The 14,355-nt window shown below is 39.0% G+C and overlaps 1 protein-coding gene across 7 annotated transcripts in view; it reads right to left on the bottom strand.

Annotated features, from left to right (window-relative positions):
• Nucleotides 1-1,169: 1,169 nt before the first annotated feature.
• The window catches only part of LOC106064144 (aminopeptidase O-like), a 45,114-nt gene continuing 31,928 nt past the window's right edge, over nucleotides 1,170-14,355 (bottom strand). For 4 of the 7 annotated variants that reach the window (XM_056029498.1, XM_056029494.1, XM_056029497.1 and 1 more), the window contains exons 14-16: nucleotides 7,271-7,390; nucleotides 6,528-6,614; nucleotides 1,170-1,506 (exon numbers count right to left, since the gene is read on the bottom strand). In XM_056029498.1, coding sequence (XP_055885473.1) covers nucleotides 1,360-1,506; nucleotides 6,528-6,614; nucleotides 7,271-7,390 — 354 coding nt within the window. In that variant the 3' untranslated portion in view covers nucleotides 1,170-1,359. The remainder of the gene's footprint in view (nucleotides 1,507-6,527; nucleotides 6,615-7,270; nucleotides 7,391-14,355) is intronic. The other 3 variants (XM_056029500.1, XM_056029499.1, XM_056029501.1) reach the window with 1 other exon arrangement.

Below are 14,355 nucleotides of genomic sequence, written 5' to 3'. Positions count from 1 at the left end.
TGAGAGATGTGTATGTATATATGGATTTAATCCCCTCTTTATGTGACTAATCAACCGACAGGCTATGTGACTGTTATGACACGATTAGGAGTTTGGCGCGAAAAGCTTTTGACTATTAAAAACAAGACTAGAATTTGAAGTGTATCGTAAGTAAACACAGAATACTCTAGGCAGCTTCAGAGAAAGGTCGTCTTTAGTTTCTGCAGTAGATATTTAACTTAGTGTGTTACGAGCAGATGAGACTCTTAATCATACACCAACAAAGTCATATATATAGTATATTATGGGGACTTTCATCTTGCTTAGCAAATACTATGTTAATAATAGCTTCGTTTACATGACTCCATTTTTAATCCTCCTCTATCTCTCCCCTTTCAACACGCATTCGGACCATTCCACATTCGCATCATTCCACATTCACACTATTCCACATTCGCACCAATCCACATTCACACTATGCTGAGCACGTAAGTATTCAACTTCTTGTTCGACATCATTGATCAGCGTCGATAATTGTCTGCTTTGCTGGCCTTTCGCTTGTATTCATTGGTTTGGTTTCCGATATTTTAGGGTTACCTCCTCCGTTTAGAATTATCTGCACAAGTCGCACGTAGGCGCCTTATAGCGACAAGTGACTAATCCACTGACAGACTATGTGACTAATCCATTGACAGGTTATGAAACTGTGTGACTAATCCACTGAATGGTTATTTGACTAATAATTAAATCAATGATAGGCTACGTGACTATTAGTGTAATCCACTGAAAAGCAAAGTGACTAATCTAGAGGCAGGTTATGTGGCTAACTTACTGTAACCACTGACAGCCTATGTGACATGTTAGTAATCCACTTACAGGATCATTTTTTTTTTACATTCTTTAAATACTTATCTGCACATTTACTGACAGCCTATTTTCATATTCTATCTTAGACTTATTAGTTATTTCCAATACATCAAACAGAATCAAAAAGCACAAGATTCATTCAATGTGTGCTGCACAATTTTAAAACATCAACAGTCAAAACTTCATTGAGTGATTAAAAGAATGTAGTCAAGTAATTAATGTTCCAAGAAACATCAGCAAAGTCCAAACAAACAAACAAACAAACAAACATATACATCAATACATACACACACACTTATATTTTTTTTTAAAGATATACAACAAAAGAATAATGTCTGTTATATTTTAATAAGCAAAATATAAATCTTGATAGACCTCAGGCATAAACTAACACTCTTGTATTACAGTAACTTGTAATCCAGTTCTTGTACACTAACATTTGGATGAAACATGCATACAATGTGCCATACTTCTGATAACTGTACTCTAGCCTACTAGCTTATTGTCCAACATCTAGGAAGGAAATAACATTGACTTCACTGTTTGAAGAGTTCCTTCAGGCATAAACTTCTCCACTTTCGAGAAACAATCAAAAGCCAATTTCTGAAAAGCTGAATGCTCGCTAATCATAAGCTCTCCATACAAATAGACACCCATTGACTGCAATAGAACGATATACAGGTTTCATTAGGCATTTTTAAGTAAATAGGTGAGGAATAAGTGGAAATTAAGTCAAGTGAAACAAGACATCTCTCTAACAGCAAGGGAAAGGGGGGGGGGACTCTTGCTGCTCTCATGATTATAGCAACAACAACAAAAAAATCGAAGGAGTTGGGTTCAGACGTGTAGGCACGACCGAATAAGGGTTAGACTTAACTAGCACCAGCTACCGACATTGTACCTGGCTCAAGCTAGACCTTGAACTAGCCACTCAGCAATCAACAGTTTCAACTTCAGTATTGTGACTTTTTTTTACCAAGAGATTGTTTGGTCTCATCGAATTGTATGATATTTCTACAATAAATGTGTTCATTCCTTTTCAAATGTGTTCGGCTGCAAAGCTTTCCCAAACCCAATCTCGGAAATTTTCAACATTTTTCAGACAATTTTAATCTAATTCAAACTCCTGACTTTAAGTGCCTCCATCAGCGTCAACACTTCATGCCCTATAGTCAAACTGGTTCTTCGCACATGATATTGTCATTGATTCGATCGACTAGATTTGTATGCCATCAAAACAGAAAAAAAAATGTTTCTTTCCCTCTGTTTTTCCCATGAAATCTTTCCCAGTATTTCTTTTTGCTTCTTCCCTTTCTTTCCCACTCATTCTCTAACAGGTGAAACAAGAGAGCGCCCTTCTCCTAAAACTATGTCATATTGTTTACACTCTATTATAATCAATCTGTCTGTAGCTTTGACAACTCTAGCGCCAGAACTACGTGACTTCATGTTTTAAACATGAAATCAAACTCAGGCTTCTAATAGCTTATTCATCGCTCCTTTCAGTCACGTGGCACAATTGATAGGGAGTGAAATGTAAGAGTGACTTGAAATTACAAACCTACTCAGGAGGCCAGATACAGAGAGGCACTGATTGAGTTTGTTGCACAAAGACTACTAAGAAAGGAAGCACAAAGACTACTAAGGAAGGAAGCACAAAGACTACTAAGGAAGGAAGCCCAAAAGACTACTAAGGAAGGAAGCCCAAAGACTACTAAGGAAGGAAGCACAAAGACTACTAAGGAAGGAAGCACAAAGACTACTAAGGAAGGAAGCACAAAGACTACTAAGGAAGGAAGCCCAAAGACTACTAAGGAAGGAAGCACAAAGACTACTAAGGAAGGAAGCACAAAGACTACTAAGGAAGGAAGCACAAAGACTACTAAGGAAGGAAGCACAAAGACCACTAAGAAAGGAAGCACAAAGACTACTAAGGAAGGAAGCCCAAAAACTACTAAGGAAGGAAGCACAAAGACCACTAAGGAAGGAAGCACAAAGACTACTAAGGAAGGAAGCCCAAAGACTACTAAGGAAGGAAGCACAAAGACCACTAAGGAAGGAAGCACAAAGACTACTAAGGAAGGAAGCACAAAGACTACTAAGGAAGGAAGCACAAAGACTACTAAGAAAAGGAAGGACAAAGACTACTAAGGAAGGAAGCACAAAGACTACTAAGGAAGGAAGCCCAAAGACTACTAAGGAAGGAAGCCCAAAGACTACTAAGGAAGGAAGCACAAAGACTACTAAGGAAGGAAGCACAAAGACTACTAAGGAAGGAAGCCCAAAGACTACTAAGGAAGGAAGCACAAAGACTACTAAGGAAGGAAGCCCAAAGACTACTAAGGAAGGAAGCACAAAGACTACTAAGGAAGGAAGCACAAAGACTACTAAGGAAGGAAGCCCAAAGACTACTAAGGAAGGAAGCACAAAGACTACTAAGGAAGGAAGCACAAAGACTACTAAGGAAGGAAGCACAAAGACTACTAAGGAAGGAAGCACAAAGACTACTAAGGAAGGAAGCACAAAGACCACTAAGGAAGGAAGCACAAAGACTACTAAGGAAGGAAGCCCAAAGACTATTAAGGAAGGAAGCACAAAGACCACTAAGGAAGGAAGCACAAAGACTACTAAGGAAGGAAGCACAAAGACTACTAAGGAAGGAAGCACAAAGACTACTAAGGAAGGAAGCAAAAAGACTACTAAGGAAGGAAGCACAAAGACTACTAAAGAAGGAAGCACAAAGACTACTAAGGAAGGAAGCCCAAAGACTACTAAGGAAGGAAGCCCAAAGACTACTAAGGAAGGAAGCACAAAGACTACTAAGGAAGGAAGCACAAAGACTACTAAGGAAGGAAGCCCAAAGACTACTAAGGAAGGAAGTACAAAGACCACTAAGGAAGGAAGCACAAAGACCACTAAGGAAGGAAGCACAAAGACTACTAAGGAAGGAAGCCCAAAGACTACTAAGGAAGGAAGCACAAAGACTACTAAGGAAGGAAGCACAAAGACTACTAAGGAAGGAAGCACAAAGACCACTAAGGAAGGAAGCCCAAAGACTACTAAGGAAGGAAGCACAAAGACTACTAAGGAAGGAAGCCCAAAGACTACTAAGGAAGGAAGCCCAAAGACTACTAAGGAAGGAAGCACAAAGACCAGTAAGGAAGGAATCCCAAAGACCACTAAGGAAGGAAGCACAAAGACTACTAAGGAAGGAAGCCCAAAGACTACTAAGGAAGGAAGCACAAAGACTACTAAGGAAGGAAGCACAAAGACTACTAAGGAAGGAAGCCCAAAGACTACTAAGGAAGGAAGCACAAAGACTACTAAGGAAGGAAGCACAAAGACCACTAAGGAAGGAAGCCCAAAGACTACTAAGGAAGGAAGCACAAAGACGACTAAGGAAGGAAGCACAAAGACCACTAAGGAAGGAAGCCCAGAATAGGAGTGTGCGATCTTTTTGACCACAATTGTAGCGGGGGGGGGAAGGGGTTGCAATATATATAAAACTACTTTTGGGTAGCGTCTACCTTTTTTTTTTTTAAAAGCGGAAACATTTCTTTCTTTTTTTTTTTTTTTAATAACTGTAGAAGTTAGATACAATTTTTTAAATTAGTATTTCACTGAATTGCATTTATAAAGCTCTATTTTTATGAAATCTGATTCTATTTTACGACTCATTCAATTTCAATATTGTATTCGATTTGTATTCCTCATCAGCTATTCCGTTGCATACAACTTCTCCTTCACTTCAAGGGATACCTTGACTTCAATACAATGCAAAAAGAACTGTCCCTTAATCCTCAACATTTCCAATGACTTAATCCTTGACGTTTTCACTGACTAAAGTCTCACAGACCTATTCTTAATCAAAAAGGAAATCAAGTTTGCGGATTCTTTTAAGACTTATGTAATTTTCTGGAAATGGTATGATACTGTTATAAACCGGGTGATGACAAAGATGGGAGTAGTGCTGTGTGTGTTTTTAGACTACGCCAATCGCTCTAGGCCAGCGCTAGACGAGCGATCAACCGTGACGAGTGACAGCACAAGCCAGTTCGGCAAAGACCCGTCTTGTAAATATTACGCACGCAAGTCACTGCGAATGTGATCAACCTGAGTGGTCAAGCGACGTTCCATCCGATTCTAGAAAGCCTGTAGGGACTCTATATAAGAGCGAGTGTGTTACCTCGCAATGTGACCAGTACGGGGCGAAGTCAGAAACAGCACGGTCTGTGAAGTCGGTCCGGAACAGAAGCAAGGTTTTTGGACAGTCAGTGTAATGTTGTTACCAACTGTACAGTATTTGTGAAGTTTTGGAAATTAAACTGTTACTGCTACTTTGGAGCCCAGAGTTGTAAGGTTCTTTGAGTTCGTTGTGTGTGTGGTGTTTGCAGAGAGCCTGGAGAGTGGGAAACGTTACAATACATACAAAGCTTTGACCTCATGGCATCAAGTAAAAAACAAAACACGATGACTTGACTGTAAAAGCAAGCGTTCAACCAGTGTCCAGTCAATATCCAGTCATTTGGAAAAAAAAAACACTTTGTAGTTAGTTATCAGGTAGTACTTAGCTATGATATTGAGTCTGATACCAGGGAGATTCTAATTAAATTTCTAATATTTGCAAGGAAAAAAAAAGAATACGTCTTGAAAATTAATGAACAAATCGCCAAATGATTAAAGACTGAAATTAATTCTTTAAGCAAGTATCGTAGTGTGGACCTATAGTGTATATATACACACGTGAAACTAAGTGCCTCAACTATGAATGATGCAGACGTGTTATTTATAAAGGGAGCACTATGAGACACATAGTTTTGTGAAAAAAAAAATGGGTAATTAAATATAGTGAAATAATGGATAGTCCAGACGAAGGTATGAACCATGGTTCTCACGATTCGACAACTCCGCATATCAGGAACACAAAAACTCGATTCCTCCAAAATATCCGTAGTGTTTACCAGTTCCGCACTTTGCCACCCAAAGGTCTCAATACACACCCAGACCTGCCCCCACCTCGCATTACCCGTTTTTAACAGCAATCTCAACAAAGCCGACGGAAGTAACTTTTTTTTATTAGAAAAATAATAGTTTTATTTAAACATAAACACACTGCATTATAAAAATGAGTGAATATGTAGCAGTTCAGTTCTAAACGTAAATAAATGTAATATAAATGAATGTATAAATAATATTTATTAATGTAACGCTAATGGCAGTAGCTCTTGCCATGTCACAGGTATGTACCACAGGGCAACGAGCTTTTGTTCTCCACTGCCCCACAGTCCGAGACATTGCAGGTCAGAGTTCAGGCCTACTATAATGCAGGGACTCGCGCTAAGTGACGTAAACAACTGTGAGACTAAGTGTTCAAAATGAATGACGCACACATGGTACATATATTTGTTTTTTAAAGACAGAAGATGGTGACAACAGATAGTCCTGACGAGGAGGGCACGAACCTAGACCCTCCATTCTCGACAACTTGGCCTACTAGCAACATTGAGCGTACATGCCTTAAGATGTCAGACTCTTTAATGGGGCCGATACTATGAACTCAATGTTGCCCAATACTTTTAAAAAGTCAATACTATCCCAGGTGATGCTAAAATAGCCTATAAGGAAGCCAATTTTAGCACGGTTACTATAAAAACATATTCCATAACAAGCCAGGTCCTGACCTGATGGTGAATAAGGAAAGTCCTGACGTCATCTAACCACCGCGTGGCATGCTGGGAAATAACTAGTTCGCACCAACTGTGTTGAACCTGCAAATTAAAAAAAAAATCACTGATAGGGAGATTCCATTTGAACATGATTTCATCTTATTCAGTTTCAATGAAGTTGTTTGCAATCAAATATTACTTGAATTAAAACAGTGATCTTATATTAGTTCTACTACGAAAAAGTACACTGAAGTATTAGATTTATATGTTCTTCTTAGGATCCTATTACAATACTACACAGAAAGTTTTGTAACTATGATGTATGCCCTAATCATGTAAATATAAAGATGTTTACATCCGCGCATTTTAAACAAATCGCTGAATGGATTTTTACTGCGTCACGGCCAAATTTTCTAATGTTTATTACTTAACTCCGGTGATAAATTGTGCAAATAGGTCATTTAGATTGGATCATCTCGCTCTCCCAAGGCTAATGTTGTTTTTTTTATAATGCAAACAATCTAAACAATAATGATGGTCTATAATTCACATTTCCCTTGCCCCGCCTCTGGCTATCTTTATGATCTGCCCCTGGAGACTATAATATTACTTAAACAAAGCGGGATGGGGAGGGTAGATGGCTGAAGCTATTCAAAATGTATTTTTAATTGGAACAGGAATAATATCCCTTACAAGAAAACAGATTTTGAAATAGTCTATTGGGATAGACACACAAAAAAAAAAACTGAAATCTATACCTCAGGATTGGCTGTTGAAATCTGAAATATTTCTCTCAATTCTTTGAAATCATTCGATGACAAGGTCACCGAGTCCTCGACAAGTAGATCCAGAAACAAGACTTGCTGTTCTGGTATTAACTGGAGAAAGAAAACAAAGAGAATGAAAAGAGAAGTGCCACAAAGAGAAATAGCAATTTGAGATGTCAAACTTTGCACACACACACAAAACCAACGTTACAAAGGTACTAGTCAAATTATTGAAACCATTTCTGAGTGGGACTTACTATGGTCTCAACATATCATTGCTACGAGGACTTCAATGATTAGGGTCATAAGTTTGGAAAGAAATTGTACAGTATTTGTGGACATGACCAATTAATAAGCTTCTGTTTCGTTCTGTCTCTTAATCTGTTAGTCTGTTGGGACACCACATATGATCAGAATCTCTTAGTATTTTAGGGAAACACACATGATCAGATTCTCTTAGTCTGTTGGAGCAACACACATGAGCAGAATCTCTCTTCGTCTCTGTCTTTTGCCCCGATTAGAGACTTCATCATTGACAGATAAGGTGGCGGCCTGGTCGTGTAATATGCGTTGTCTCGATGGTCTCTGGTAAGAACCCTGTCATCCCCCGCCGCCTGCGAGAAGTTTGATCAAGGATGTATTTATCTTCAAATCTAAAGGATCCTCCCAAAAGTGTAAACCAAACAGGTCCCCGATCATTCCTTAGTGTTGTCTTCCTATCGCTTCTTTTGTCTGCCTCCCCTTCCTTTCCCGGCACTGTTCCCTGCAGAAAAGTCTTTGCGAGCCCTAAAGATCTCGTAATATGTCATTATGGGGCCCGATCGCCATTGTGAGAAGAATTTAACGAGTCAAAACCAAAAAACAAATGTTTTAAAGGATTTAACTGCATTAAAGGTAACCCTGTGTCTCATCAGTGCAGGGCTACAACTTAAAGTATACGTCTGTGTGTGTGTGTTAGTGCTCTATGGAGAGACAATAATACAAATACCCAACTCCCAAACAATAGCTCTACAGTGTACATGAGCAGAACCAATATTAAGTCACATTATTCATTTAAGCACTTTCTTTCCAGAATACAATTCAGAGTACATAGAATACAAAATATAGGGGAGCAAAAAAGGGGGGGGGGGTGAAATTGGAGTCTTCGAGTTTTTCAACTGCCGGAGAGTAATACAAGGTCCACGCTACACCAAACCATGGATAGTAAGTCTCCACTAATGGGCCAACTTGATGGGCTTCGGCAACAAAGTGGACTCGTACAGCGGAAGTCCAATAGCGGGTAAGTGCCTCAGGACATTCAGCTAATTAAATCCAATCCTACAATGATGCAACAGCTCTCACACAGACACACACCAAGGAGCAAACAACAAACAAAGAAAAAAAAAGGGGGGTGGGGCTACAAGGCGTGTTACTGTGTGTTTCAACATATATGTGTTGCATGGTTTTAGGAAATATAGATCATGTGAAGCACAACTAATAGGACTAATTGATGATTTTTCAAAAGGTTTAGATAATAGTGAACAAATAGATGCTATCTTACTAGATTTTTCTAAGGCTTTTGACAAAGTTCACCACCATAGTTTGCTTAAAAAATTAAAATATTTCGGCATTAATGGTCCACTGCATCAGTGGATTAAAGATTTTCTGATAGGGAGAGAACAAACTGTAATAATAAATGGCTCTAAATCAACACCGATAACAGTAAACTCAGGTGTACCTCAAAGAACAGTCTTGGGTCCACTACTATTTTTAATTTACATAAATGATTTACCAAATTGCATTACTTCAGGAACAAAAGTCAGATTATTTGCAGACGATTGCATAATATATAGAACAATAAAAAAAACACAAGACACAGATATTTTACAAAGAGAATTAGATGAATTACAGAAATGGGAATCAAATTGGAGCATGTCTTTCCACCCAGAAAAATATCAGTTGTTAAGAGTAACAAAAAAACTAAATTAAATTAATTCCACTTATCTTATTCATGGCAAACCAGTAACACAGACTAAAAACGCAAAATACCTAGGTGTTATAATAAATGAAAAACTGTCATGAAATCCACATATTGATGAAACTACAAAAAATCAAACAAAGCATTAGGATTTATTAAAAGAAATTTCTATCAATCAAATAAGAACATAAAACTAAAATGTTATTTAACCTTGGTTAGGCCAATAATAGAATATGCATCCTCCGTTTGGGACCCCTCAACTCAAGAAAACATTAAGAAACTGGAACAGACACAAAATAGAGCAGTGAGATTCATAACAAACGAATATTCACATTTGACTAGAGTAACACCTTTAGTAAAATCGCTAAATTTAGAAAGCCTTCAAGACAGAAGGCTCAAAAGTAAAGTAGCAATCATACATAAAACACTGAACCATAATCTTCATATACAAAAACAAAATTTAATAAAATACTCTGAAAGACACAAAGATAAAGGCACATTCCTCGTCCCATATGCTAGGATAAATTTGTACCAATACTCCTTCTTCCCTAGTGCTATTAAAGCATGGAATATGTTGCCTGAGCTAGCCAGGAAAACCAGTGACTTGGCAGAATTTAAGTCATTGGTTAATATGCATGACTAAATGCATGACGCTGTGACAAGTCAAAAACTCGCTGTCAGAGTCACTCAAATTTATCACCGCATTAATTATTATTTTTCCTTATTTATTTATTTTATTTTAATTATTTGTCCATCCTACCCCTAAATCATTCACCCGCGCCACCTTTTCCTCTCCAGGCTAGACTTAGTTGACCACCTTGGAGATAGCTAAGGCGCGTCCTTTCATTTATCTGCCCTTGATCGGGGAAAGGTAGACACACAATCTCTTTTGTCTTGCCCGCCGGATGTCTGAAGGACGGTCGCGGTCGACCCCACCTTGGTTTGAATGCAAGCTAATCCTTCTCCCCCCCCCATCTCTCACGTCTCTCTTTGATCTAAGAGATTACCCTGGTCAACGCACCGCGTGATACTCCAAGGTGCGGCTCAAGTCTACTCCACCCAAGTGTAAGATAATGCTAAGCCTAGGACATTTCCGGTGTCCGCCCACACTTTTCAGGCATATATATAAAGTTAACCAACTCAAATCACCCTCTCTTTCTCATTCGAGCTGAGCTATCGAGTCTGGACTATATCACTCATTCTTTCTCCTAGAGGAATACCTGGTGGTAAGCCGAACTTAATCACAAGTTCCATCTCAATTACTTTGTGCTATTTCCATTGGATATTATCATGTGTATTTTGCTTAGTTCATTTATATTTAATTAGTGCATTGTGTATTTCTCACTGGCGTAAGTAGAAAACATAAACATGTCCTATGTATTTATTTATGTATTGCATTAATCTATTAATGCTATGTTGCTCGATTGATAGTTGATGCAACCATGTATATACTTGTACATCTTATTTTATTTTCTTTATCTCGGCTGACAACCGTGATAATTTTACTAGCGCACTGATACTGCGTTTAGAGAAGATATATGAATTATCTCCCCTTTACTCATTTTACTCTAAGGAGAGTTGCGCCGCTTGAAGGGACATTCAAGCACGCTCCATTGTTCTCGACCCACGGTCATATGCAAACAAAGCGTCTCGGTCACTGACCACCGCCCAACTCACCCCCCCCCCCTTTTCTTTCACTATCCACCTGTGGTGTTTATTTGAGATTATTATTTCCCCTGCTATGTACATTTTTATATTATTACTTTCCCTTTTATGTACATTTTATATTGCTACTATCAGCCATCTATTATTCCAAACCCCATTTGTCATCTTCTCCCAATTATGCTCTAAAGCAATTTTACCAATCTGACGAATGCACCTCAGTCGAGGGCATCGATGAGATGCATGAGAGACATGTCCTAACTTGTCTTTGTTTATCCGCAGCCTCCCTCAGGTGTCTGCCTATTTATGTGCTGAGTGCTATCCAGCACTGCACTGTCCTACTGAGACCTGCCTATTTATCGGATCACTTACCTGCCTATTTATTTGCTGTTGCTGTTCAGTGTCTGCACGACACTACTCAACTCTACTACTTGGCGCTATCGGCATTGCCCGCCTATTCGACAGCCCACCTGTCAAGCTATTAGGTGCGACGTCCCTATGGGCTCAGGTCTGTGTGAGACGTCATAGCTACGCCAACCCTCTGCAACTCACTGGACATATCCTGTCAACTACGCTGCCCACGGCAGATCCGCTCTGCCCGCAGTAACCTTGTGCCCACGGTAGCCGGCCACCCGCCCTACTGTGCCCACTACAGATAATAGATTTTGGGGATTGAGACTCCACAAGAACTATATCGCCGGCGGCCCTCTATCCGCTAGAGCGCCACCTCCAGCTGCAGAACCTCAAGCCAGGACACAGCCAGCTGCGACATCAACAGGAATACCAGCTAAGTCAGAGGACAAAGTGACATACTCTCTCTTATTATGTGCAAGAGTGATGATTAAACATAGGATATACTAGAGATAGATGCAAACCCTCCCCCTTTTTATTATTATATGTATATTTATGTAAATAAATATCCTTTATTTTAACTTTTGTATCTATCTTTCATTGCTTTGTCTCGTTGCGTGTCTGCTCCCGATTCACATGCTGATAAGTGGGGGTGTGATTTCTTTCAAAAATAATCATCCCCTAGACATAAAACGTGCCAAACACACGTCACATTTCCCCACCTGTCACAGACGCGTAGGACGTAATCATCTTCTTTTTTGAAGTAACGTCTGTATTATATAAGATGGTTTTACAAATATGTGTTCTTTTTATTGGCATTTCCTAACGTGCTAAGAAAAAGTCAAAAACCAGGCTCGTAAGCCTCTTTACTACGAAGTGAATGTTATGCTGATAAGTGTGTTGAGTTTATTTTTAAGAGATACATAGTCAATAAATTTGATATCAAGGAACAAAATAGATTCAGTGTTACAGTTTTAGTGTCCATCTTAGCTTTGTCAAACATTTCAGAAATAAGTTGTGCAGTTCTATAAGAAAATAGTCCTATTTTTTTAGTGCATGACTTACAGCAAAGTAACACTTGGGTTCGTATCTACTCCCATCAGAAGTATTGGACAAATAACTCATAAGCTGACATCCAATGAGCTAATAACGAGAGAGTGGCACTGGCCACATCAGAAGTATTGGACAGATAACTCATAAGCTGACATCAAATGAGCTACTAACGAGAGAGTGACACTGGCCACATCAGAAGTATTGGACAGATAACTCATAAGCTAACATCAAATGAGCTACTAACGAGAGCGTGACACTGGCCACATCAGAAGTATTGGACAGATAACTCATAAGCTAACATCAAATGAGCTACTAACGAGAGCGTGACACTGGCCACATCAGAAGTATTGGACAGATAACTCATAAGCTAACATCAAATGAGCTACTAACGAGAGAGTGACACTGGCCACATCAGAAGTATTGGACAGATAACTCATAAGCTGACATCAAATGAGCTACTAACGAGAGCGTGACACTGGCCACATCAGAAGTATTGGACAGATAACTCATAAGCTAACATCAAATGAGCTACTAACGAGAGCGTGACACTGGCCACATCAGAAGTATTGGACAGATAACTCATAAGCTAACATCAAATGAGCTACTAACGAGAGAGTGACACTGGCCACATCAGAAGTATTGGACAGATAACTCATAAGCTGACATCAAATGAGCTACTAACGAGAGCGTGACACTGGCCACATCAGAAGTATTGGACAGATAACTCATAAGCTAACATCAAATGAGCTACTAACGAGAGCGTGACACTGGCCACATCAGAAGTATTGGACAGATAACTCATAAGCTAACATCAAATGAGCTACTAACGAGAGCGTGACACTGGCCACATCAGAAGTATTGGACAGATAACTCATAAGCTAACATCAAATGAGCTACTAACGAGAACGTGACACTGGCCACATCAGAAGTATTGGACAGATAACTCATAAGCTAACATCAAATGAGCTACTAACGAGAGCGTGACACTGGCCACATCAGAAGTATTGGACAGATAACTCATAAGCTAACATCAAATGAGCTACTAACGAGAGCGTGACACTGGCCACATCAGAAGTATTGGACAGATAACTCATAAGCTAACATCAAATGAGCTACTAACGAGAGCGTGACACTGGCCACATCAGAAGATGCAAGTTATAAAACATGCAAACGTGGAAGTCCATTGAACCGTTCTTTCATTCTCTCTTTTTTCATCATTTTTCCTACTTTTTTTTTCCCTGAACTGGAAACTCTATATTTGTTTTAAATATATGCAGATCTTTTATCAACCTCCCACGTGATAATAAAGGCTAAATTTAGAAGATGGGGGAGGGGGGGAAACGTCCATATTTTTAAAATACATTTTGGATTGAGCCCAGACTTAGGACAGCAAAGTGGAGTAAAAAAACAACAAGAATTTTTATGACGTCAGGCTGTTTGTAAATTATGTGGAATTAAACAAAATCGTAGAGAAAGAAATATAGGCAAATTATAAATATATATATATGAAACTAATGGTGTACTTCTAACGTTTTATGTACAGAGAGCTTCCAATGCTGTGAACGTTTGTTTTTTTACATCACAAATTATATTTCGAAAGCGTGACATTAAATTGAAAGTAATGAAATTTTAAACACTAATATAACTAGGACTGGCCAGAGAACAAAACGCTGCCACGACGTAGAGGTGTGTTCGTATCTCACGAGACTTAGGATATAATGGCATATGGAAGAGAAAAAAAAAAGTGGATGATAGATCGAGACAGAAATGCCAGACGTGGTGTATGGCTGAAAGCTATAAGTAGTTTTTATGATGTATAGAAATATTAAGGACATGAGGTCGCTTTGGAAACAATGCCTCTCAAACTACGGTGGACCACTGTTCGAAAATTAGGTTTTCTCTTGATCCGGTTCTGACAACGGCTACAGATTCTCTGTTGGTGCGATGGTGTTCGTAGAGCTAACATATTCAGGGCAGTTCGGACATGGTGTGTAGGTCAACAATGTAATCATAAAAAAAGGAGTTATAGCAAAGAGAAGTCTTGCACATCGTA

Source organism: Biomphalaria glabrata, chromosome 5, assembly GCF_947242115.1.
Source record: "Biomphalaria glabrata chromosome 5, xgBioGlab47.1, whole genome shotgun sequence".
Lineage (NCBI taxonomy): Eukaryota > Metazoa > Mollusca > Gastropoda > Planorbidae > Biomphalaria > Biomphalaria glabrata.
Note: the sequence above shows the minus strand (reverse complement) of the source record. Positions and strands in the feature narration are given on the sequence as shown.